Below are 26644 nucleotides of genomic sequence, written 5' to 3'. Positions count from 1 at the left end.
ATATATATATAATATATATATGTATATTTTCTATATATGAGGTATTATTAACAGATGTTTTAATTGTAAATAAATAATGTTCTATTCATGTAGTTGTGTCTTATCTTTATTACGAGATGTAATAGGACAATAAAATTTGTTTACAGATTTACACGTTCACTTCGTTCTTAAATGGCGACGAAAGATTTCGGCACACTGTGCTGTCATATAAAATAGATTTGTTAACTTGGCTCGTCTCTTATGCTTTTAAAAAAAATATGAGGATTATACACAGTTGTATACATAAGACACCGAATACCAAATGTTTATATCTGACACGATGCTCATCGATCGTCCTTTCCTCGCACATATAATATTGTTATGTATCTTTCTGTTTTTTCTTTTATATCGAAAGGCTTTCGTCGAGAAGGAAAACTCGCTTCAACTTCTCCGCATTTTCAGATTTAATCTACCTCGGTGATATATACATGTACATTTCGTAAGAAATCAAGGAAAGAATAATTTTAGGACGCAAATATTCCTGTGGCTCGCGAGGCTTCCCAAATAAGCACGAATGCGAAATTGTAAAAGTCAAAGTTTGCTAAATTCAAACACGTAAATAAAAACAGATACAAAAGTGTAAACAAGTGTCGATGCTTACGTACAAACAGTACTCTGAGAAAGTGCGTTATCGCGCGTGAAATTAAGTACTATACAATTACTTTTTTCTTATCTATTACGAAGAGCAAGCATTATCGTGCACTTAATACTTCTTGCAGTGTCGTAGTAGAGCCACGGGTGTACGAATAACACTGCCTCAAACATGTCAGCATAGTAAAATAAATATCTTCTATACTATTTCTTTACTCGTATGTTATAACGTAATACATATATTAACATGGATGTAACATTATGGAACTATTACAGTGAAACGCAATGCGTTCTTACGCTCTGCGCAATGTCCCTTTTTCCCTTTTTTTTTAAGGTCTGCAAGAACGAATTAAATTCGCTTCATGCGAATTCCTTAAAACATCGTTTTTCTCTTGCATCCTCCCTTCGAAAGCAAATTTCTAGAAATTCATGGAAGTTTCGCGTTGTAATATTTGTCGATACGATTCTCGAGCGTAAATCACATTTCCCCGAACTACATTCGTGTGCCTTATTGAAATTCATCGTCGCTGCTCAATAACATCGTTTTCTCATTATAATTTTGCGAAATCGTTGCGACACGCTGGTGAGAGGTGTTTCGCCTTTGAGGTGGTGGTACCGGCATGTTTTGCGGATCATCCGGATCGAAGCTGGATACTCGCATACCACGTTGTCCTTTTGGGCCCCCTAATTGTTACATCATTGTTACACATTACAGTGAGCAAACACATCAGATACACATGTCCGTTGGTCAATAAATGCGCCAAAATTGACCAATCGGTTCCTTTAATTAATTTTCTTTAAATATTAATTCAACTTTTATATTAATTTCACAATCGTGAAATTATATGACCGAATACACCAACGTTGTATCAATCTTCTCCAAAATGTCACATTTGTCGAACGTTCTTGCTCTGGAAATGCGTTCACAAAATCAAGGCTCAAAATTGGCATAATAATTCTGACAAATTCATTCCTTATATTATACAGAGAAAATCGTTTATTTAAAAGATCTATTAAATTCCTATTGAAATTTGCCCCCTGATGTCTAAATTCGGTATATTTGGTAATTTCGAACTCTGCATGAAAACCGTTGATAACGCATATCGAGCTGCGCAAGAAACTTGATCAGAGCAACAAAGTTCAAATTCTTACGTATACACATGATACAAAGGTGCAAAAAAAAAATATATTAATGCGATAATATCGCAATATAAACGATTCATGCAAATTGTTATTAATATAAAAAAATAATCGCAAGCAGCTAGGATCGTGATAATTTTACCATTGTATGCTGTACCTTTGGGAAAAAGGATATAATGATGTGCTTTACATGCTCGGCCATTTTATACCGTATATTCGCATGCTACATGGTACCATGTGATAGGAATATAAAAATAAAAGCAATAAAATTAAGTTGAGTTATATGTTATTAAAAAAAAACAAAAAAAATATTACACTAATGCTTAGGATCTGGTCCACTTGATGTTACAAAAGCTTTGAAAAAATTTTCTTTGTGATTGATCAATCAAATGCTTCAAAGCGTTTGTAGTGTTAAGTAAACTGTACTCCTAATCAGTTTTCATTATAGAGCAACACTGTAGAAGTACACTATTCTCTCCCTTCCCATTTTTCTTTTTCTCTCTTTCCTAAATGCTCCTCTTATGTTAAGTGCTTAACTTCTATTTTACAGCAGAGTTTGTTAATCGCAAAATAGATGATCTTATATGCATATAATACGTATATATCGATAGTATATTAAGTACAACCCTTATTCTGTAATTTCAGCGTAGAAATCATTTTCGAGAAATTGACCCTTTGTAGACAGATACCGATCTCTAAGGCATTGTATAATTCCGTAAGCAAAGTATAGTGCTGTATGAAGTATCTTTCTTTTCGATCTTCATTTAAAGTCGCGCATAAAGTCGATGTCCAATTTCTTGAAATTAAAAAAGTGATGCCTCACTGTCATATCTTTTCGTACGGCAAGTTGGTACTAACGTCTGAAAAACATCAAACAAAAGTGCCTTCAAAGTAATTATCTGAATTGTCTAATAAACCGGCACACATTAAGGAAATTTTATATAATTAATCTTTTATACAAGTAAAATAATAAATATTATTAGAGGACTATCTTTGAAAGCAGAGATTCTATACTATCCGTGAATTTCGCATTTGCTTGAAACTTGCGTGAACTTTGCTATACATATGTGAGAGTGAATATTAATGTAATAATATCGGTGCCTGCATTGATCAGCAGTGAAGTGTCAGAAAGAGTACAAGTAAATTATATACAAAAGCGCCAAAGCCTGTAACTGAAGCGTTTGCAATCTTGAATAAAACGTGTATCTTGTGTAACTATTATTGGCATTATTGACATTACATGTCAGATAATCTTGCTCTATAATTAGAACATTCAGTATCACCGCCTTATTTTAACATGACATTTTCTTATGAATGCATGAGAAAAAAAATAACTGTATGTGAGACAATACATACAAAAACTTAAATAAATGACATAAATTTTATATCACACACTATCATGCTGTATGAAGATTCATAAACATATCGATAATAAAAATAAATAAAAATGTACATATAGTAGTAAATAACTATATAGAAATTCTTAAAAGAAATTAGCATAAAAAAAATTATAGCACAAAAAATAACACATACCTGCGCTATATTGAGTATATTGCTGATATTGTGGATGGAAATTATGGATGGCATCGGTCATAATGTCTTTTGGATTCATCGTTTCCTATAAAATATTATTGTCGAATAGAGTATTTCTAAATCAACGAAACAAAAAAAAAAGAATATATGTCTGTAAAAAGTTCAGGAATATTGTAAACATACTTTCAAACTGCTACTAATACTTTGCATCGTCACGCTTCTACCCCTGGAGTCAGTAACACATCCAGCTGCGTATACTTGATACGGGAACGCGTAACGTAAAGCTATAGCAGCGAATAACATCTCGATACAAATGAGGAAATTTTGGTAACCGGCGGAGACTGTGCCAGCACTCGTTGATTGACCTAGACTGTTTATAACGGGTGAAATGACATTTGCTTTCTCCAAGATAGCTAGCAGCACTCCTGCATAAAAAAAGTTTGTTGTTATCAATTATTTAACTCCACATACTTATAAATGCTTAATTTCAGATGTTACCTTGCCAGAATGACAAAAAGATGACGCTCTTGACTGTACAAAATTTGAGCACAGGCTCAAACGGCGTCAGTAGGTCTCTCGTAGCAAAGTAGAATAAAAACAGCCCATAAAGTGCAAGCGATACACTGATATTGTAAATTATCGTGATGTAAATATAGCCACCGTCCGGTGACCAATCTCCGTCTCTGTAATGGCCGAAGGCTTGCAGAAATATGATGACAAATGCCATCACTGGTTTCACCAAGCAGAACTGTAAAGTGGCTTGCTTGCAGAATCTTAGAAATCCGATGGTGTAAGTTTTTCCAACCAGGCAACAGGTGCCGTACAGGCAACTGGAGCGTATCGGCTTGCCCCTGATTTCGGACATGATGTTGCCCTCACCGCCTAGGTACTCGTAGCATAGTGACAGGAAATTATATATAACAAATGCCTCGTAACAGTCCCGCACCGTGAAGAAGTAAACATAGTAGCTCTCGCTATTGAAGAACAACAGCGAGATCCAGGAGTAGATGGCATAAATGGGCACGATAAACAAAATTCGCACTATCCATCTCTGCTCCGTGGGATTTGTGTACCACCTCAGATGCTGATAGATCTACAAATAATGAAAAAAGAGAAAAGTGATTATATCGCAAATCAAGCATCTTAAGTCTAATCTACAATGCGTTCTTTGCTTCCTGTTTTTTGCTTCTTATCATTTTTTACTTCTTTCTCTTGCCTTTTTATCTCTTTCTAACTCTAAAAATTAGAAAAATATGAAGAATAAGTTAAGATATTATAGTCAATCTTACATGGAACCAAGTCTTAATTCTATTATCCAGATTACAGTTAATCTTATATGGAATTAGGCCTTAATTCTGTTTCTTCATCTTCTGTCACTCAAGATAAGAGTTGATGAACTTCGAAAAAGAAACACAACAAACGCGATTATTAAACGATTGTAAAAAAGGAAAATGGCAAGAGATAGAGAAAAAAATCAAGAAACAGGAAACAAAAAGAATACAGATTAGGCTTTGTATTTTATTGACAGTTCCATTACCTGTTGGCAAGTGAAGAAAAGGGCAACAGCCATAAACACTCCGGCGATGGCCCAGGCTGCGCGGGTCTGCAGGAAGATTGGCGTCCCCTCCTTGGGGAGATCCACCGCCAAGTTACTGATATCGGTGGTCGTTGACATCTTGTCAAACGAATTCACGTACGTGGCGTGTGTCCCTACGGTGACCCCGACACCATTCATACGTCAACCTGCTGATGGTACAATTGCGCGCAAATACAGAGGATTATTTCCGTGACGAAGGACGACGAGATGTGACGTGTTTCCGCGTCGCCATCCGTCACAACGTTCGACGAGCAGAAATCATCACGATCGCGTAATTTCACGAGGACGCTCATGGAAGAGGGGAATACGGGGGAGGGAAGGGAGGAGGGGAATACGGGGGAGGGAGGGAGGAGGGGAGAAGGGAAGAGGAGAGGAGGACAAAGGGGAAGGAGAGAAAGAAAGCGCGTGCGACTCGCGAGACGACACTCGCGCGTAAATCGATATACACGTACGTGCGTAAATGGAAGATCGCGAATCTCTGGAGTTTTTAAATGGAAAACACAGGCGCGGCTAAGAGGGAAAGGAAAAAAAATCTCCCGAGGGAGATTCTACGTCACTCGTCGCGTTGACGCATCGTAAATCGTAAACACAAGGCTCGTTCTCACATAACGCTGGTATTTGCGAATTCAGCGGAATTGTGTCGATTTGTATCGTATATCAAGGTGTATTGAGGTGATTCGCGCAACAATCCGTGTCGAATCGCGCTGACGCAAGTCTCGCGGATTCTTTTCTCTCTCTCTCCTTCTCTTTCAGCAACGTACCCGTGCCCCCATTCGCCAAGTCTTCTCCAGATTTTGCAGCATACGCACTTGATACCCTCTCTCCGCTAACTATCCCCTTTACGTCGCTACTTTCGGCTCCTTTCGGCGCTTTCGATACGGAGACGATTCCAGTAGCTGCCAGTTGTCTTTATTATCAATAAATCGCGCGCCTCGAATGAACCACGCTCGGATGTTTCGGCAACTCCGCGAGAGCTATACCTCTACTACTTGAAGTCGACCGCGATCTCGACTAGCGACCAACACCACGATATGATGACGCGAGGTTCAGCGACGTGCGATACACGTACGGTACACGCGCATACACACACACACACACACACACATATATACACACACACCGTATATAAACGCACTACGTGGAAAATTGATTGCCCCTCCGGAACTCTCGGCGTTTACGGCTTCTACCAGCTTCTACTACTTGCACTCGCGCACTCTCGCGCTTGACATTCTTCGCCCATGGGCTATCGTCCGCCTCCGACCCCGATTCCCCTCTCGAAGCGTAGAACGCGCGATGGCCAAGTCCACAAGGGACGGATATCACGGATGAATTGTTTTCCCTTTCGTGAGATTCTCCGCGTGCGAGAACATTTACGACGAACGACGCGAACTTGTTTTCCCCGAACGAGCCAACCCTTCGCTGCCGCTACCGTCGTCGCTGATCCCGCGAACGGTTTCACTCCCACCACGCGTGCGTGCACCGATATGTGTGTCCGCTGCCTCCGCATTCCCCGTCCCATTCGGGAAGCTGGGAAATCGTTTCCGCGCAAGGCGACGCGAGACTCCCGTTTCTCTTTCTTTATCTCTCTCATCTGCATTATGAAATACGACTGCAAAAGAACTTAGCAAACGAGAATAGATTAAAGTAGATTGAAATTTTTGTTCTATCCGAATGCGTATTTAATAAATAGTGAATACTTTTTTTTGGATTTAATTAGATTCAATTGGATTCAATTGGATGCAATTGGATTGAAAAACTGCATTTCCTATTCAAAATTTTGAATTGAACAGTATTCACAATGTACAGAAAAAGTATATTATTTTTAGATTGAAAGGCATAAAGATATGTTCCATGTAATTCCTATAAATGAATAAAAATGCGTTCAGGATTGAAAAGCATTCATTTTGACATTCGTGAATCAATATTTCTGAATTCATTTCAATTCATTTTTCAATCCATTCTCGTTTTGCTGGGGAAAACAAAGGAAAAAAATATGTTTCTTCGAATGAAAAAGCGTATAGAGCGCGATTAAAAGTAGATCTCTGGGTATCGCTGCTGCAAAAAGAGTATCAATAATCCGGATAATAATTAAACGATACAGTTCTGTTTTCGAAATCATTTAATTACACTACCCGTCAAAATATGAATAATTATATTAGCTTTTAAAAATAAATTATTATTATATTTATCTTTATATTCATTATACATTCTCTTCCATTGGCAGTTTAATTGAGTTTGAAAATATTTGCAAGTCACATTAAATATAATATATAAATTTCCACTCAATATTATAAGTGTACAAGTAGTAGAACAGATGCAAGATGTATGTACACAACAGTTACATACATTATTGAGTAGGAAATTATAATATATTGATATAATATTACATACTGTTATACCTAATTGGCATTTACTGAATAGCGGATTGACTGTCTCTGTATAATTTCAGAAAGTAGAAATTTAATTTTTCAACGGTTTTTCGATTCCGTTGTTGGGAATTAAATTCGAGGAGAATTAACTAAAATAAATAGAAAGGCAAAAAAAGTTTCCAAAATTTTTTCAATTTTCTCTTTTCTGCGAAATTTCTCAATGTAAACGTTCATGGTACATTATTGAAGGATCAATGAGCCATGGAATCGCTGTTGTTTAAGAAAACAACGTCGATATCGCTCTTGAGTCTCGTTTTCAATTCCACGTCCTTGCCCTTGTCCTACAACTGAAAGCTTTATAACGCCTGCGCGTTCTATTCACTATAATTTCAACAAAAAATTTACGCACGATCGAACACGCGACCGTGAGAGATTATTGTGAAAGGTGTTTCGATCTCTCCCAGCGTCTTGTCTTGTCTCGAGAGAAGAGATATCGGCATCACTGATCTCATCAGTTATCGAAGGTCGAAGCGTGAGATCTCCAGATCTTCGACTTAACTCGTTGATTCAAGATGAAAAGAAAAATCTGTTTTCAACTTGCCTTATTGCGTTTTCTCTCTCTCGTATTTATATAAAAGATGTAGTAATCATTCACATTTTGAATAATAAGCGAAAAGAATGATGTGAAAAAAAAGTGTAGAGAGCATGTGAAAATGCTCGATCTCGAGTTTGACGTCACAATGTCGTCAACGGAGAAAAAGAAAGAGAGCGAGAGAGAGAAAAAAAAGTTGCACTGTGCAGGTGTGTAGTTAGAGAGAAAAGAAAGCTGAAAAGTGCAGAAAGTTCAACTTACTCAGTTTAGATACAGAAAACAAAACAATAGACAATCGCATCGATGTTCTCGGAAATTTTACGCGCCATCTAGATCCATTTTTCACCTATTGTAACTTTATAACAAAATCCACTTCAATAAAATATGTCAGAAATATTTTATAAACATTTTAAAATATTTAAAACATTGCATTCAAATATTTAAAAACATTTTAGAAATATTGTACAAAAATATTATAAAAAAATTTTTTTCTAAAACTCTGTATATTTATATCTCAGATATATTTTATGAAAAATTTCTGAAATATTTATAATAAAATCTTGTAATAACATTTTGGAAATATATTCTTGAAATATTTTATGAAATCCGAGTTTCCGTCGATAAATCAGATTCCTGTTGCGAGATAGCGCGACGAACCCAAATCGAAAGCTCGCATTCTCCGCTCATTCCATCCCCCGCTGCACGACACACAGCTGTAGCTGCTAGCACTGTGTTTTGTATCTCGCTAGTGGAACGAAAATGTCAGAATTACGAAAGCAATTTTCGCGATCGCGTAATGTCGGTGACAAGTGACGCACCGGCGCTTCTCGCGACACGCTATCTTTACAGAACGATGTCAAGCGGATAAATTATGCCACGAAAGGAGAACACGTGAGTCTTTAAAATTTTTCGATTCTCTAACCTGTCACACAGTTACCTTGTTATTTACGGTCTGTCCGATTTAAGTTTCTCTAAAGTTTCTTCTCTTATTTAAAAAACGTGATGATAATTACGCGAGGAAATGTTCCAGTTCATCTGTTCTATGATACTTTCCAGTAAACGGCACAGTGATCGTTTCATCTTTTGTTTAACATTGGCAAACAAGGATGTAATGATTACACTGGCTGCATTCTATTATTCATTGCAAGTATTGAAAATCTATAGGATAACGTGAACTATAGGTTTTTAGTACTTGCAGTGAATAACGAAATCATTATGGGTTTTTCATCTGATGATACAAATCGACACAAGTGTCATTCAATCTTTGTTACTCTCTAAATGTCAACAAGAATAGAACAATGCTTGTGTCGATTTGTGTCAACTTATGTCATCAAATGGAAAATACTCTATGTCATTTATGTCTTTCTATTTTCTTTCTACCTGCAAATCTCATTGCAGCAAAGCAAAAACATGGGAGCGAGATCGAAGAAAACGTATGAACGCGTACTTCAAGACATTGGCGGATCTTCTGCCGCCGCATCAGGAAGGTCGCAAACGCAACAAGGTCGACATTCTGATCCATGCTTCAAAGTACATAAAAGACCTCCATAGTCGTACTGACGAATTATTCTCCACTCACGCTTCCGAGGCACACAGTATGTATTTTAAGATTCACGCAGTATATATATTAGAAAAAGAAAATTTCAGTTTTTAAATCTATTCAGTAGTGATGTATTGTTTTGATTTTCCAGAAGAAGAATTGGCACGTTTGAAGAAACTGGTAATACAGCTGACGTCTCGCACTCAGTTACTATCCACTCTTCTCAAAGAAGCAGGAATTTCTGTACCAGCTGAACCAGCTCTTGAAAAAATATCTCCCTTAAAATGGTCGAACAAAATTAATGTCGACGACGTAGACAAGTATTTTGATAAGATCGAAGAAAGTAAGTGCATTACATGTTGATGCAAAGTTAAAATTAAAAGTATTAAAGTTTTCTAATTATCTAATCATTCTTGAAGAGAAAACTTCAGAGAAGAAAAAGAAGGAGAAATCCATGGAGAATAAAGTGCCTTCTAAGAGAAAATCTGCAACATCGTCGGCTCCGAAAAAGTTGTCCGAGGAAGCTGCCGTCGCTAAGAAAGTTTGTAATTTGATAGAAAATCAAGAAAATCGAGTAAACTGTGCCAATAGCAAAAACTATAATTCCGATAGTACAAGTAGTCTACCTGAAACTGGATCGAAAGAAGCGGAGCATTGTCAAAATGGTATAAACAAATCTAGAATTACTGTTATTTAATCAAATGATTTATTTAAAGTCTTTGTAAATTTTTATCATTCTCATGTTTTAATTTAGATTCTGCTAATGAAGCGACTGCGACAGGAACAACCACTAAGAAAAAGAAAATCGGTAAAATAATTAACACATTTTTTATATTAATATATCGTTTTTTATATTACTTTTTTATATTACTGTATTTGACATTATGTAAATCTGTTTTCAGAGGACAAAAAAGTCGAATCTCAAAAGTCATTGAAGAAAAAACGCAAACGCAAGGATGAAAAAAATTCGACATTGCCATCTGTGGCCAATACCGTCACCAATTTAACTCCTAATGCTCTTATTTTATCTGGTGGAAAATTGATGCCCCTCGTAACTCCGATGACATCAAACATCATCGTGAATACGCAGCAGGCATCGACGAATCCGATAATCCTCGGTAACACTCAACAGAATCAGATGATTGTAATGCAACCCTTGGCAAATCGTGTCCAGAATTCCGTCGTTTCAATATGCAATCACGCTCTAATTAACACTGTGCAGAAAGTCACTCTGAACACCGTACCGAATATTCGTGCGAATATGGTCGTCGATTCTCACAATTGGGCGTCAAATGTAAAGAATATAATCAACGCCACGAAGATCGGCGGACACAAGGGTATCTTGCCGAAAGGTAAGGAAATTACAACAACAACTATGGCTTACAAAGTGCCTATTCCAGCGATACACAAGGAGAAAATGGAGAAGCCTAAGGATAGTGCAAACAAGAAAGAATTAGAAGTGAAATCAAAGGGTAACAAAAATAACTCCAAGAGTCATAAAAGCGTCCAGAGTATGCCAGAAACACCCGAGGAGTTAAATATTGAGAAGAAATCATCGAAAGAACTTGCCAAAACTCAAGAGGATGCAACTCCGCGAAAAGGCACACCTAAACGTGGTTTATCTGAATGTGATTCCGCGGATGAACCTGATGACAAGAAGCGTAAAGACACAAATGGCGAAGCGAAATCTGCCCAATCAGTTGTTTCAAAAGCAACAGATTTCACCGCCACTTGCAAATCTATCGTAGGTTTGAAGCACGTTATAGAAAAAATAGGGGAGGACATCCCAGAAGAGCATACCACTGTCAGTAATGAGAAGGAATCTGCCGCTGCGAAATCAAGTACAGTTATTCAAGTAAACGAGAGTCAAGAAAAAACGTCTACGACAAACAAATTGATAGACATAAGCACAAATTGTTTTGATATGAATAAGAAAACAACCGAAGATGTTGTCGTATCACAGATTGTTTCTTCGGACAAATTTTCCAATGAGTCGCCTGAGACAGATACATCTATAGATCGACCATCCAATGTTTTCAACATGTCGAGAGAAAGCATAACGGAAAAAAATGGTGAAAATGTAGATCATTTGAGTGCGAAATCGACCTTGACAGATGTAGTGGCGGAGAAAGCTGTCGGTTCGGATGGACCGAAGAAAACGTGCAATCTGGGCACGCATTTTGATAGTCTTCTATGTGTAGCGACGGCCAAGGAGCAACAGCGAATTAATGACGCTATGACCGGCGCGGAAAGCAACAAAATCATTCTAAATTTGGACACAAACACTACAACAACGATGAAATCCGACGCAAACATTGTCGATGTTACGACATCAGTGTCGACATCGTCGTCATCGTTATCGGTGTCATCACCATTAACAGCCAACACAGTCAACAACGAGGCCAAATTGACAAAGACTTCGAAGGACGAAATATCGAAATCATTGCCATACACCACCGACAATACATTCGTACCGATCAGCAATAGAACGGACGGGCTACACTCAGACTTGTCTAATGACATATTTGCATCTCTGCATGTTCCCTCCAATTCGCATAATCCGGAATCGATATCACCCACAGCAGCATTCCTGATGGCTTTCCCACTAGTGTCGTCCTTGAACGGCAAGACCGAGGTCTTGGAAGAGGAGATGAAAGATGACTTTAAATATCATAGTCAGACTCCACCAATGCTATTGCAGATTGGCACCATGGAGCCGAATAGCTTCAAGATTAAGACTTCCTCGCCATCGCATGCGATTGCGGAGAAGCGACTGAAAACGTCCTGCGAAGAGAAAATTGCATCTGCGAATGTAAATGCAAACACCGATGTAATCGTTCCTGTGGAATGTGCGACGACAAAGTCTTTGCCGAAGGTTGTGAATGAAGAAACGTTGCGGGAACCATACAAGATAGTTCAGACCGTCCTGACACCGAACTTAGAGAAATCTGTGATGACCACCAATGCGTTTCCTTCTCATACCTCAGTCAATTTCTCTACTGTGGACTCCTCGTGTATCGTAGGTAATTCTCCAAGTTTGACGGCGCATCAAGGTCGTCCGAGTCAATTGAGAACAACGAGCACGTTGAATAATATCAATGTAATTACGTCTCAAGCGTCAGTAAACATCCAAGCTTCAGTAAACACTCCATCTACTAATAATAAAAGCGATATCACGGATTGTACATCGACGCAAGTAGCGACGAGCCGCACTCCCGACATAGCGTATTCCGGAGCTCAGGACTTCTTGCCTAGTTACTCAACAATAGTGGGCAATGGTCTTGGCACAATGCAACATACGTCTAATTCGTCTATGTTCAAAAATGCTATCGCGACGACGCAAGAATCGAATCCCACAGAAGGTCCGCGCGTCGACAACAATGGTTCTCAAAATCTATTGAGCACTCGTCTTGAAAACACAACTGTGACCACAAACTCTTCAACCGCAGCTTTACGATCCTTGCAAACAGACTATTCGACTCAAACAAAAGATAAGGGCTCGCAGAGTTCATCACACATAATTTATCCATCGCACAACAAAGACACACTAATCGATTCTACTGGTATCGTTTCTGATCACCGTGTCGATTATTCTAATCAGATGGATCGAAGTCTTCCAGTGACGTCCCAGAGCATGCAGAATTATTCTTTGTCAACCAAAGATTCCTCCCTTCCGATTCTGTCTTCTCAAGACATGCAACATATGTATAGTCAGACCAAGGACAGTCATGTTCTCTTAGATTTGAATGGTTCTCAGCAGACATTTAATGTTCAGAAAAAACAAGAACATATTATCGCGAGCTCTCACAATGATTACATTGGGAATCAAACGAAAGTATTGCAGAAGGACTCCATATCATATACAAGTGGAGATAACGAGACCACAAATACTCCGTCGCGAAATCAAGAATATGTCACAAAGACTACGAGTCAGAATTCTTCGGAGAATACTTTCCAACGAAACTATTCCAAACTAAATAAAAACACGGACACATTGAACAGTTCGAATCAGGTGAATCAAGAGACGAAACTGAATAATGTACTCGGCTCTAAAACTCAAGAACAACAACACAATCACATGCGTGATTCGGTCTATGTTCCAGCAAAGAAGCTGGAACATAGACCGGATGTAGATCCGTTCGTTCAATCATATCAGTACGACGTTAAGGAAGCGATGAGTAATCCTAGCGAGCGAACGAACGTTCTGAATACAAATACCGACGGCACACACAGTAATTACGTTTCATATCCTAGTAAAAATGACAAGAAGACGAATGTCGCTGTTTCAACTATTGCCATGGCCAACAATAACAATAAGCCAGCAGCAGTGCAACAAGGTGCTATTGCACGATACTCGCAACAGACCTCATCGTTTATCACTACATCCAACTACGAACAGAGTACGATGACAGAGAATCACACCAAGTCCACAACCACTGTCGCTCATAATTCATCCAATTTTAGTATCCTCTCGTGGACGACATTCTCACCGGTCAGTGGTGGTAACAATAACAATTTGGTACACTACGATCAAGGACAGCCACATTCGAATGATAATAATGAAGCAAAGACTATCTGTGAAAATTACAGCTATGTACCATTGCACAAGGACAATTCGAGTTTTTCTAATCAAGTGTTGATTGGCGATAATTATCCGAATAATTCAACCATGTCAACTGGAATCGATAAATCGCGACAAGGAAAGATCGAGTCGCAGAAACAATCTTTCATCGATCCTTCGAAAACTAGAAATGATTCGTTGAAACAGAATCGAATGCAAAATCCACAGACTGGCAATGATTACAAGTTTCCTGATGGTGGTAAGAGCAAGAACAAGTATAATATGGATTCGGATTACATGCAGAACGAATTCAGTTCTGCCATGGAACAACAGCAGCATTCCCAGCAACACGGACAAAAGAATCATCAAAATCTATCATCCAAGCAGGAAAAGACGATGTACACATACGAACCACAGATTAACTTCGACCTGGCGGAAAGTAACGTGCAGATGAAATATCCAATCGAGGCTTACACTGGCGTGAATTTCAAATACGCGGAGAAAACGACGCAACAGCCAAGTCAGCACAAATATCAGGTTCTCACTCAAGGACAGATTTCTCTGCATGACAGCGGTAATTACAGTAGCGATGTGAAACACAGCCAGCAGCAACAGCAACCACAACAATCTCATGGTAGCAATAACAACGGTAACAATAATAAGTCTAAGAGTAATCAACATCAGCAACATGCAATCAAGGCGCCGGTTAATTGGATGATGACACCGGAAGTCAAGCACAACGCTAATATTACCGATATTATTCTACCACCGATTGGCAAAGAACTGGAGTTCTGCCCAAACAATCTGTTTACGCAAACACCCACATACAATCAGGGCACTCCGAATCAATTCTACAACAATTATGATGTTTCTGCTGCTCACAGCTTCCCAAATCTACCGGTTCTGCAAAGCGATCCGAAGAGGCCCGCGGAAACCTTTTATTCCGAGGAACAACCGTTTCCGTGGTCTCCGACAAAAAACAGCGTTCACAATAGCGTCGAGCATGCGATCGGCCAGTCATCGGTCAAGTGTATTGATCAACATATTGTACCATCGAGTTTGCAAAGTCTAGTAGGTGATCTCGATCTTAGCGCTAATCTGGAGAAACAGAATTTCTTGTTCAGCGCTGCAACGTCATCGTCAAGAATCTCTGCAGAGCAGAGCAAGGATCCATCCATAAAGGAGAAAGAAGCGAACGTATCGGGACGAGATCTACATGCAATATTAAACACTCAGAATGCACAGCATCCAGCTTCCACCTTCCTATCTGTGAGTCAATTAGTAGAACATGAAAAAGCAGAGAAGAGCCATCAACAACAGAATCATCAGCAGCATCAGCATCATCAACACCATCATCCGCATCAGCATCAGCATTCACAACAACATCAGCAACAGCAACAACAGCAGGCTAGGAAACACCAGAGGAAGAGCAACGCAAGTCCCAGAACAATTAGCAAGCGACAAATGGACATTCGCAAGTCTACGACGACCAATGATAACAACAATTTGCATCAGCGACACGAGGAACAAAAATCATCTGGGCACGTGTTCACGGAACAGGGATACCAGCAATCGCAGCAGCAACAACCACAGCAAAAATATCAACAGAATAACGTCCATTGGAGAAGCAGAAATTGCAAAAGCAACTACACAGCGGAGGCATTGATTGGCACCAGTATTCATGATACTAGCAGTCATCAAGATAAGCACGCATCAATCAAGTTCACAACCAATTATCCTCAAAATAAATTCCAAAGTGGTTTGTCCGCGGATGCTACGGTGATGCCTATAAATTACTTTTCTAGCGCGCCACCACCGGATGACGGCACTGCGGCCGGTTACGGTCAATCGGTGGTCAATCAGAACTTCAACACATACACGTACTCGTCCAATTCTGCCAACTCTATCTATCCTACCAGCAATTTCATCACTAGCATCTCCAACACGCCCAATAGCTACATGACCATGCCGTTGCATGAGAATGCTGCCGATTATGTACAAGAAGCCAACAATTTTTTGTTGCCAAACGTGGCCGGAACGAGCAGCTCGTCGAGTGCTAGTACTGCTAACACGTCCAGCGTGAACACGACTTCCACTACGACTGGCAATGCCAACGGGAACGGGAAGAATCATCAACATTATGGAAAGCATCCCAACTGCGACAAACGTTCGTATTCCACTGCCGCGAAGAAGGGCAAACGAAAAGCTCTCGAGAGCGGTCCTATGCAAAACCTGGAGTTTCCGTTGTCTGGCATCAACTCTCCGCTGGAAGACTATCATCACTCAACATTTTTGGCACCGCCACCACCTCCACCTCCACCACCACCGCCGCCACCACATGCCAATCCTCTTTATCAGAATCATCCGCAAACGAACGTCTATGCCAAGACTGTGAATGGTCTTCCACCGCCCCCACCGTCGGCCATGGCAAGTGCTCAGGGTGTCGCAACCGTGGGAGCGGCCAGTTTCTCTATGAACTCTAATATGGTCCGTGGAGGAATCGTCTCGAGCAATCCGATGGCCATGCCGCATCATCCATCGGGAACCAGTCTCACCAATTTCAATCTAAGCACGATATTTCCTGAAATAAATGACAAGGTATCTGATCCGTTCTACAATAAATATTGTTGATAAAGTTTGTTCGATTTTCTACAATAAATATTGTTGATAAAAGTTTGTTCGATTTTCGTGTATTAACATAGAACTTTGTTGTCTTTCTTTCAGGTCACCGGATACAAATCCTCGAACGGTATACCACCCGGCCTGTCGCAGACGTCCAATCAGTCTGCGACTTATGCGCAACGAAGTAATTATCCGTCGAACTCTCTGTGCCACTTGCCGCAGGTGTGTTTATAAACGTGTCTACATAGTATCAAATCCAATTACACGAGCCTAGGAATAGCGTGTCCATATGTTGTTTACAGGTTTCGGAAGGCACGCAATTCATTAATAGCGTACCACCGCTTCCTGTACCTCCTGTTCCTCCTCCTGCTACCCCATCTCTTTCACACGGAGTAATCCATTATAAAAATCTATGAAGACGTTTCATAGTTTGTGATACAATCGATCATCGCTTGTATATATGTAAATATCATGTATCATTCATTAAATTAAAAAAACGTTGATACAAAAGATGTTTGATTTATGTTGGTGCGTTGATTAAATGTCGAATTATATAAAACAATGGTTATATGAACTTAGTAATGACTTTATTTCATTGTATTAAAAAGAATCGTACATCAAATTGAGTTTTTAAATAAAATCCCTTTTGCCCACATCATTCAGGCACATAATTCATCGGTGACTCTTTAATTGTTGAATTAACAAAGTTATTGATATCGAAATTAATAAGAGTCTTTAATTAGTTTTACAACTATAATTTCTATTAAAAACCTATTTAGACATATTAGATTATAAAGATTTAGATATTTACAGCAGAAATAATACCTTTATCACAGTATACATTTAATACATATCATTATAAGTTCATAGATGATATTACCAAGTCATCTTATATCTTTAGTAGGAGGTTTGAGTGGTATCTTGCCGATGATAAATTTTTCAGCCAAGAACATATTCTTCTCATCATCCGTTAATGCACTATCCACACTATAAACGCTGTCATCGATGATGTTGTTGGTTATAGCGGTATTAAACGATGATTTTCCAAAAGGAGGAACGTTGATGTTTAATTGATTTTGCGCAACGTTTCCGAACGGTGAAGCGTCTTGTTGTGGCCGTGGTGCAAATGGATTTGCGGGTGTCGTTGTTGTAACAGTTGTACTAGCAGGTGAACCAAACGGGGAGGAAGTATTGATACTGCCGAATGTCGATGCGGAGAATGGTGATGGATTTGGAATGGTTCCGTTGGAGGTTGCGAAGGTAGTTCCCGCATTCACAAATAATGAATTGGAAGAGGTTTCTGTGGTGCCGAATGTATTATTTGTACTCGCGATGGCCGCGCCGAATCCTGTTCCCGCAAACGAGCTCGTGTTTGTAGAATCAAATTGTTGCGAGCTAGTGGTGACGAACGGGCCGCTGATCGCGGCAGACGGCGCACCGAATGGCGTGTTGCTTGTCGACATGGTGTCGGTATTCTGTACACCAAAGACATTGGGAGCGGATACGGTCGTTCCAAAGGTATTATTGCTGGATTGTTGATTTAGATCAAAAGCTGGCGCCGTGGTAGCGACGGATGCACCAAAACCTGGTGTCGTCGCGGCAACGATAGGCGTACAAAAAGCTGGCGTGGTGATAGCGGCAGCCGCACCAAAACCTGGCGTTGCAGCAGCCGTGGATACACCGAAGATGCCGTTTGTGGGAGCGCCAAACGTTTGACCGCCGCCAAATAACGAATTGCCAGTGGAAGTGTTGGCATAATTGGTAGTTACTCCCGCGAAAACTGGCGCTCCACCGAATGCATGCATTTGCGTTTTTGGCTGAGTGAATATCCCGTTGTTGAAGGAGCCGGATGATGACGTAGTCGAGACGCCAAAGACCGGGTTTGTTTGTAATCCGGTGGACGAGCCACCAAACAAATTCGAGGTGGTGGTTGTCGGTCCGCCAAACAGCGAAGTGCTCGCTTGCGAAGTCATCGGATTATTGAACAGCGAGGTGGTAGGCGCGTTGCCAAGCTGGCTCGTCCCGCCAAATACATTGTTTTGACCGAATACATTTTGAGGTGATCCGCCGAAGATCGGATTCGTCTGTTGCGTTCCAAATGCTGATGTATTGTTCTGTACACCGCTGAATGCTGTCGACGTGCTCGTTGTTCCAAAAATGGAGCCAGCACCACTCGTTGTAGTACCAAATCCGCCGAGATTATTTCCGAAAGTCGCATTGCCAAATGCTGTATTATTATTGGACTTACCAAATATTGACGATGTATTGTTCGAGGAGGCGAATCCACCAAATGGATTATTATTCTGCACATTGTACGTTGTATTTCCAAACACGTTATTAGTCGACGTGTTATTGACTAAGCTCAGCTGAGGAGCTGCAAAAAATAAAATAGATAATTTCCTCAGAAAACATGAAATATTTCCGAAATATATATATCATTACAAGATTTAAAATTTTTCAGAATTTTCATGAAACATTTCTGAAATATAAATATCCAGAAAATATATTAAAGTTTTTAAAATATTTTTCTTCTTATAATATTTGTACATTTCTAAAATATTATGAAATATTTTAATATGTAATATTTTAAAATGTTTTACAAATGCTAATGAAACATTTCTGAAATATTTCTGAAATATTTTATTGAAATTAAAAAAAAATGATGCACATTAAATATTTCATGCTATGTGGTTGTATGCATTTGGCTTACCTTTTTGACCACTTCCTAAAATTTTTTTCTAGAACAATCATATCATTCATAAATATATTTGAGAGACTTTAATCGATTAATCAAAACAATTACATGGAGAAAGCCATGTCACTTGACATACCAGCAACGTCATTGTTTCTCGTGTAGGATTTTTCAGCACTTCCCTTTTCGCCTTCATGTCTTGACACAATTGTTGAAAGTGTAGTTTCTAAAAACAATATGCAAAAATAATAGTCTATGATTTGATATATCAATAAATAGATTCTCATGATTTATCTGGGCAACAGAAAAATTTTTCTTTCAGGGATCCTTTATTTTATAGTTTCATTTGTATTGCTTTATCGTATTGCTCAGACATAAACTCAACTCAAAATCTACTAACCGCTTGTTCAACCATGCCATTTTTCTGTGCATTATATATCTCCCATCGAACTTCCTCCGGAGATAAATCCTCCATCCCTGGGATACAGGGACGTTCTTTGAGTGGGGCAAAGCAAGACAGCAACCACTGGCCGCCTCTCTCGGCAAGAAGTACTTCCTTCGCCACCAGAATACTGATGTATATAAATATAAAAAAGAAAAAAGATCGATCTTAACTTAAGTATATAGACTTGTAAACATAAATAAAAACTCACAATATATATATATACAAACTTATGCGATAATACTTACACGATATCATCCTCGGTTTTAGTATTGCCCGCTTGGAAAGTCAAACAATGATATGTTACTTGCCAGCTGAATAGTGAAAATGTATATGTTAACACATATCTTACCGAAATGATTTATGTGTTCGAATTGGCAATATTGACCGTAACGACAATTGCCTTGTCGATAATATTTGCAAATAACCATTATATACACCACAGAAACAAAAGGAGTACTACTTTATTCCGTTCCTTCGTGAACGTCGTTTCTCTTAAAACGGCTCCAATTCTTCACTTCTCTCTTTTTATAAAATACAAATTCTAGCTTCGTTTCAAAAAATCATTTTCTTGTGCAGTAATCTTTGATACGTACAGTTTTGTAACTCACGTTATTACTGTTTTCTCTCGCTTTCCTCCATTCACGTGTACAAAGAAACATTTGTAGCTCCATCGTAATTTTTGAGGAATCTCATAACAAAGTGCATTAGACTTTGTCGATAAAGTAGTTCGATTTCAATAGTTGGCTCTGTATAATATTATAATATAATTTGTCTGTTCAATATTGTAATATAAATTAAAGAGAAATATTGTAATATAAATTAATGTTATATTTTGTCGACATTTTATTGAGAATTAAATAAAAAATACGTATTAAATTTTTTTTCTTTTTTAAATAATATATAAACACAAATTGAACTGAAAATTTATTCGATGAATCAGCAAATAAATTATTCGCAAAGATATGAATCGAACATTATATCTTTTTCTCTTAATTTTAATTCTTTATAACTAAAAAAAGATAAAAAATAAGTTAATTCACATACACATTCATGCATGCGCGTTATTTTACGAGAATGGCATCAAGATCCTACCGAGCGTTGGCAACAAGTCGTAAATCAGGACAGTCAATACATTGACTGAATGAATTGTTATAATATCGATTTTTTGTTTAAATTTTATTTAATTTACTAAAAATTCACAGAACTTTTTCTCCAACCCAATATGTACATATAATATCCATTTTTTCTATCTCTATCAAAATTATCTTTGTTTATTATTTATTTCTATCAATATATTGAAATTAATTTTAATCTCTTATGTGATCCATTTCTACTATTATATTACGCCTTTAATCTCGATACAACTTATTGCTTTTTATTTTTTTCCAATTCTAAAGAATTATATGTTACTAAAGAGTAAATTAAACTGAAATTTTAAGCCAAGAAGAAATAAAAGTCAATTAGATGTCAATTCAATTTTTATTTTTTTCTGGAAAAATCGATCTACAGTAGTAGAAATGGATATAAAAAATAAAATTGATCTAAATATTTGTAATATGTCCAAATATAATTCAATGATTTTCGACTGAATTTCACCTATGCTATGCACGCATTGCACGCTCGCTAAACACGCTCCAGATTGTTCATAATTATAATAAACGAAAGATTACTAAAATATTTATTCTTCTTGCGTATTAAAATACAGGAGAGAATAGTTTATTTAAAAATACATGAATAAGAATAAATGATCAAAGCATCCTTTGGAGATTAACCCTTCGTCTTTGTCTTATTTTCGTTCTTAACGTTCGAGGAACCACAATTTTGACAAGAACAAGAACGCGGTATTACCATTTGTTTTTTCAATCTTTTGCCGTCTTCGCATTTCAAATTGGCAATGATACCCATATATTCCTTCATTTGACAACATTGACAATCATTTACTTGATTCCAGTTTTCTACATAAGAAAAGACAAACAAGATAAAAATCAAGCTGACTATTGTAATAAAATATAACAGAGAGAATTTAATTTGGTTTTGCATTATTACCATTGTCAAAGAATGTTGAAGATTGGCATGATCCACTGCATTGTTTAATACCCTCAATAGCATCCACGTTTTTACATTTTCCATGAAATGAATGATTTATACTTAGCATACCTACAGTACTGTTTGCATCTATGAAAACTGCTTCACATGTTTCTAAAAAATAATTATTGATAAAGAATATTAATTAACCTTTATCACAAATATAAAAATAATTAAAAATATACAGCATTATTTTTCCAATAAATCAAAGAACTTGTTTTTATTTTTCTTTTACCTTTAATCTGATTTATAATACTCATATTACATCGTTTGCAGCATTGATCATGATAAATTGATTCATTAGGACAATTTGTTATATCTGGACAAGCAACTGGACTCACAGCAAGAGATAGCTAAAATCAATGTGCAGTTATACAACAAACAAACATAAAACAATTTCAAAATTAATAAATAATAATATATATAATTAATTGTAAATAGTTCAACTTTCCGAAAAGATACTAGTTGCATCTGATCCAGAGATGTTTACTCTTCTTGAGAGATAAAATCAATGTGCAGTTATATAATATAAAACAATTTCAAAATTAATAAATAATAATATATATAATTAATTGTAAATAGTTCAATTTTCCGAAAAGATACTAGTTGCATCTGATCCAGAGATATTTACTCTTCTTAAAAGATAACTTGCCTGTTCGTTAGTTTCCATGCACATATAAGTAGTACAATTATCATCGGATGACCATGTCATGCCAGGCGCATACAGAGTATCTTCGAACACACAAAACGCTTGCTTGCATTCTCCGCAACATTTACCATCTTCTGGTTCTTGATATGACCATCCCTTAAAGATTTTATCAACACCATCAATTAAATATTTTAAATATATATAAAAACATTTAAACGTGAGTGCGTATAATAGAATGTTCTTACTTGAGTACACTGTTTTGAACACACTTCAATCTCTTTATGCTTTGTTATATTCGGACCATCCACACATGTCTCGATGACACAGCTATCTGTGAGAGATTTCCAAGTTTCTCCAGGTTTATACAATTTTCCATCATTACGACAAGCTGTTTTAACAATTTCCGGACAACATCTTCCTGGAATTTTGCTTACTTCTATTTCGAACTCAGATTTCACTTGCGGATCGATTTCTGGGCAAGTTTCAGTACTTGCTTCTAGGTACACCTAAAATTTGAATAATAATATAATTAAACGAATCCATAATTTTATCAATTAGTAAATATTTGGATTATAATAATAATCTTACACTTCCATTTATTGATTTGCAAAGATACATTGTACAATGATCGTCAGAGTACCATTGTTCTCCTACATTTTTAAGCGTGCCTTCTACAATGCACGCAACTTGTATACATGTACCACAGCAATTAACGCTGGTATCTTTAGGTACTTGATATTTGTACCCATAGTCACATGTGATATCACATTCTTGAACTTTATTCAATATCTGTATACTACCTGAATCTTTGTTACATTGTATCATGAGACAAGCATCTTCAATATTGGGCTTCCAACTTTCGCCAATCTATGATAATGATTAACAGTATAAATTATATTTTTATAATAATATTAAAATGATAACGTATACACAATTAGAGAATTATTCTTACATTGTATATATTGCCTTTCCATTTGCAAGCAGTACGCTCAAAAATTGGACAGCATTTATCATCCAATAATATTTCTTCAAGTACATAATCGTTTACATCAGGATGTGCGCTCATACTTGAACATTCCATGGATAAACAATTTGTTTTAGGACCATCATCCGAATTCTCGCACACGCATGTTTTGCATTTACCATCCTTCCATTCTTCGCCAATTTTTTTCGCTATCACTTGTTGTTTGTCTTGTTCTTCATTATTAGTATAAAGGCAAACATCCTTTGGCGGCACTAATGCAAATACAAAATAATACAATTGAATCAATATTTTCATTTTGTAGAATTTATATCTTTTTTACAAAAATATGTGTTGTTAAAAATATTGATTTCCTCAAAAAAATTTATGTCAATTTAAATACAAAAAGTACAATAAAAATAAAATCATAGAACTCCTGTAATCTTAAAAAAGTAATAAAGTAAAATGACGAAGATACGATCTTAATAACACAATATATATGATTGCATTTGCAAATTTGACGTATTAAATTGTATTTTTGAAGAAAATTGCGCTTCAATTACGCTGACTCCTTATGGCTCTTTTTTTATACAAATGTTTACGTCAATTTAAGTTACGTTATAAATACTATAATATCCTTCCATTTTTCTAACACATACATGCATATAATACATTTGACAATTATTTATTAAAAAACCATGAAAAAACTTTACCACATTCGTAAGTGGGACAACAATTGTCTACAAACATTGTTGTAATAACATTATAATAATCCGGACAGTTTGGTGCAGAAGGACAGATTCTTGGATCGCATATTTTACTTGGTCGCGGGCAGCAACCAGATGTATTCATTATATGTATAAAACCAGGCTGTAGTTGCTCAATTTCATTTGTAAAATTATCGAAAATGGGACATTCGCTTACAGGCAAGCATTCTGAAATTACATGCAATATTATATAGCTTGCAAGGATTAGACAAATAATTATAAGAGATGCATACAAACATGTTATACATACGACATATAAATTTGTGACAACCATCAACATCTGTAATTGCTTTCATTGTTTGGCCAAAGCCACATTCTGGCTCCTGTGGCTCAATACATATTGTAGGCGCTGTCGGCTTTGGAACTACAGAGACGCGTTGTTAGATTATAAATGGATTCAATAAAATATATTCTTATTCATTGAGAAATTGCAGTATTAAACAATTTCTCTCACAAGTATATAATCATATTCTCTAATTTTATTATTCTAATTTATCATTTAATTGATACAATATAATAATAAATCATCTAATTAATCATTTAATTAATTATTAATTCATTTATAAATTAAATTTCATCAAAGCATGCAACTTTGAAATAAATAAATATACATTAGAAATGTATTTTTGGATAATATTTATGTTAACTCACCACACAAATATTTGGCGCAACATCTCTCCTCGGTTCCATTGATAAGTACAGGTGTCATATTTTCTTCACAGATCGTATCCAACACAGGACATTCCATCGTTTGACAGTTTACAACTCCATCATTGCAATTGCATTCGGTGCATTTATCCGGGTGCCAGATATCTCCCTGCATGTGACCATCTTTATCACAAATAAAACAATTCTTCTTTGCTATACAGGAATCATTATGGAATACATGATCCACTGGACAAAAACATCCTTCGACAAAATCAGACGCGCACTTAAAATTGTCTAAACCGTTTATGGTATCACATGTTTCTTTACAGCTGGATCCACATGCCTGGTAGACAAAATCTGTGAACGATAAATATATTTAAAAAGAAAAAACTTTTTTACAATTTGTTCCAAATTAATACATACAATTTTAATCAATAAAAATTATTTTCTAAATTGAATATAAAATCTGGAGATATAATAATGTGAAACATTTTTTTTATATAAAAAAAAATTTCGACTTTATTTACAAATACAATTTTTGTATTTAAATTCAATAATTAAAATATTAGACAAAAACTCACCTTTGGGACATTTATAAGGACAGATTTCGTTAGTTCTCCAATCTAAACATAGACCAGCTTCCGAACATTTCCTCGCGTACATCTCTAAGCTGTCGCAATAATTTCTGCCAGTGCATAACGCATCGTGACAACAATCTAAATATGGTTTTGAATCAACAATACTATGACATTGCTTGAACGTTGCTAAATCTAGTAGAAATTTCTTGCAGAGATCTTCTTCTTCTGATGGAGGCGTACATTGAAGTTGATGATTATTGGAACATATTTGATCGCTCCAACCCAACTGCGTCAACAGATCTTCGACCAACCAGGATTTACCAAACTCCTCGACATCATTAGTAATCTTTCCATCACGTTTCTCGAAACCACTTTCGGCATCGGTGTTGCAACTGCCGCACAAACCCTCAGTATTATCGCTGAAGATATGTGAAGGTAATTTCAAGGTAAATGCGAAATTCTGTTGGAAGGTGACAAGTTCTAATTGGAAGGACGGTATGAGCAAAGTTACATCTCCGGTCGACATTCGATTTAAAACAATCCATGTGAGATTGTACGGGAAGTTTTCCACTTGGGAATCATTGATTACCACTCGTAGATCCTTCGAACGTTCTGCTCGTTTGATTTGTACTATGTGCTTCTCATAGAGTAGGGTAATAGCTTCTGTACATGTACTGGTACCACAATATCCATTGGTGATCAAGATTTGATATACACGAGCCTCTTCTCGATTCTTCGCGTTATCCATAACATTCCCCGAAAGCAGATAAGTACAATTACCGGCGAACATAAAATCTTGATGATTGAAATCGATGAATTTGGCATCACCAAGGCCATCGCACACGCAATCTCGACATTGCGCTGGCGGCACACATTCGTCATTTCGACGCACCAGTCCATCCGGGCAGAAGCAGCCGGGGAAGCAAACGCCTCGCATTGACGGACACGGTTCCACTTCATGTAGATTGTCGCAGGTGATTTCGCACTTGCTGCGGAAGCAATCTCGATGGACAAACGGTGATGGGCAACTCACAGGACAATCATAAGCGGTTCTCCAATCCGATAATGAATCAGCGCCAGGACCGATGATAGCTTCGCATTCACCAACGAAATTCGTCAGCAAACGACACCGACAGTCTTCATAAGAACTGTTAGAAGTTTGCAAACAAGAGCACATGCTCTCCACGCAGCCAGACACAAATCTGCGATAGAGAAATAATAGTCAGTTATTATTT

The 26644-nt window shown here is 37.3% G+C and overlaps 4 protein-coding genes across 7 annotated transcripts in view; 1 reads left to right on the top strand and 3 right to left on the bottom strand.

Moving 5' to 3' along the window:
• Positions 1–47: 47 nt before the first annotated feature.
• LOC108684134 (transmembrane protein 184B) lies at positions 48–6369 on the bottom strand. 4 transcript variants are annotated; one of them, XM_018188246.1, is made up of 6 exons: positions 6021–6369; positions 4841–5046; positions 3802–4396; positions 3487–3728; positions 3304–3388; positions 48–1314 (listed from the first exon to the last, which is right to left on the bottom strand). In XM_018188246.1, the coding sequence occupies exons 2-6, from the start codon at positions 5036–5038 to the stop codon at positions 1139–1141; spliced, it is 1296 nt and encodes a 431-aa protein (XP_018043735.1). In that variant the 5' UTR covers positions 5039–5046; positions 6021–6369; the 3' UTR covers positions 48–1138. The 4 variants fall into 4 exon arrangements, with proteins under 4 accessions (XP_018043735.1, XP_018043731.1, XP_018043734.1 ...); XM_018188242.1 differs by lacking the exon at positions 6021–6369 and adding an exon at positions 5662–6008 and having other exon boundaries at positions 4841–5049; XM_018188245.1 differs by lacking the exon at positions 6021–6369 and adding an exon at positions 5662–6008.
• A 2165-nt stretch (positions 6370–8534) lies between these two features.
• LOC108684115 lies at positions 8535–17000 on the top strand. Its single transcript, XM_018188214.1, has 8 exons — positions 8535–8752; positions 9260–9456; positions 9553–9744; positions 9821–10066; positions 10156–10209; positions 10304–16560; positions 16687–16806; positions 16887–17000. Exons 1-8 carry the CDS (start codon positions 8733–8735, stop codon positions 16998–17000), a joined length of 7200 nt encoding a protein of 2399 aa, XP_018043703.1. The 5' UTR covers positions 8535–8732.
• A 468-nt stretch (positions 17001–17468) lies between these two features.
• LOC108695072 (nuclear pore complex protein DDB_G0274915-like) lies at positions 17469–20315 on the bottom strand. The gene is made up of 6 exons (XM_018204819.1): positions 20071–20315; positions 19967–19997; positions 19677–19848; positions 19416–19502; positions 19295–19322; positions 17469–18958 (listed from the first exon to the last, which is right to left on the bottom strand). Exons 1-6 carry the CDS (start codon positions 20147–20149, stop codon positions 17469–17471), a joined length of 1887 nt encoding a protein of 628 aa, XP_018060308.1. The 5' UTR covers positions 20150–20315.
• Positions 20316–21181: 866 nt separating this feature from the next.
• LOC108684080 (hemocytin) overlaps positions 21182–26644 on the bottom strand; it is a 17607-nt gene continuing 12144 nt past the window's right edge. Inside the window, exons 19-29 of the mRNA XM_018188143.1 lie at positions 25413–26611; positions 24835–25188; positions 24434–24547; positions 24130–24351; positions 23408–23691; positions 23044–23322; positions 22701–22961; positions 22459–22611; positions 22042–22159; positions 21768–21920; positions 21182–21676 (exon numbers count right to left, since the gene is read on the bottom strand). Coding sequence (XP_018043632.1) covers positions 21489–21676; positions 21768–21920; positions 22042–22159; positions 22459–22611; positions 22701–22961; positions 23044–23322; positions 23408–23691; positions 24130–24351; positions 24434–24547; positions 24835–25188; positions 25413–26611 — 3325 coding nt within the window. The 3' untranslated portion in view covers positions 21182–21488. The remainder of the gene's footprint in view (positions 21677–21767; positions 21921–22041; positions 22160–22458; positions 22612–22700; positions 22962–23043; positions 23323–23407; positions 23692–24129; positions 24352–24433; positions 24548–24834; positions 25189–25412; positions 26612–26644) is intronic.

Source organism: Atta colombica, unplaced genomic scaffold (assembly GCF_001594045.1).
Source record: "Atta colombica isolate Treedump-2 unplaced genomic scaffold, Acol1.0 scaffold126, whole genome shotgun sequence".
Classification (NCBI taxonomy): domain Eukaryota; kingdom Metazoa; phylum Arthropoda; class Insecta; order Hymenoptera; family Formicidae; genus Atta; species Atta colombica.
This window is presented reverse-complemented; position numbering and strand designations above follow the sequence as displayed.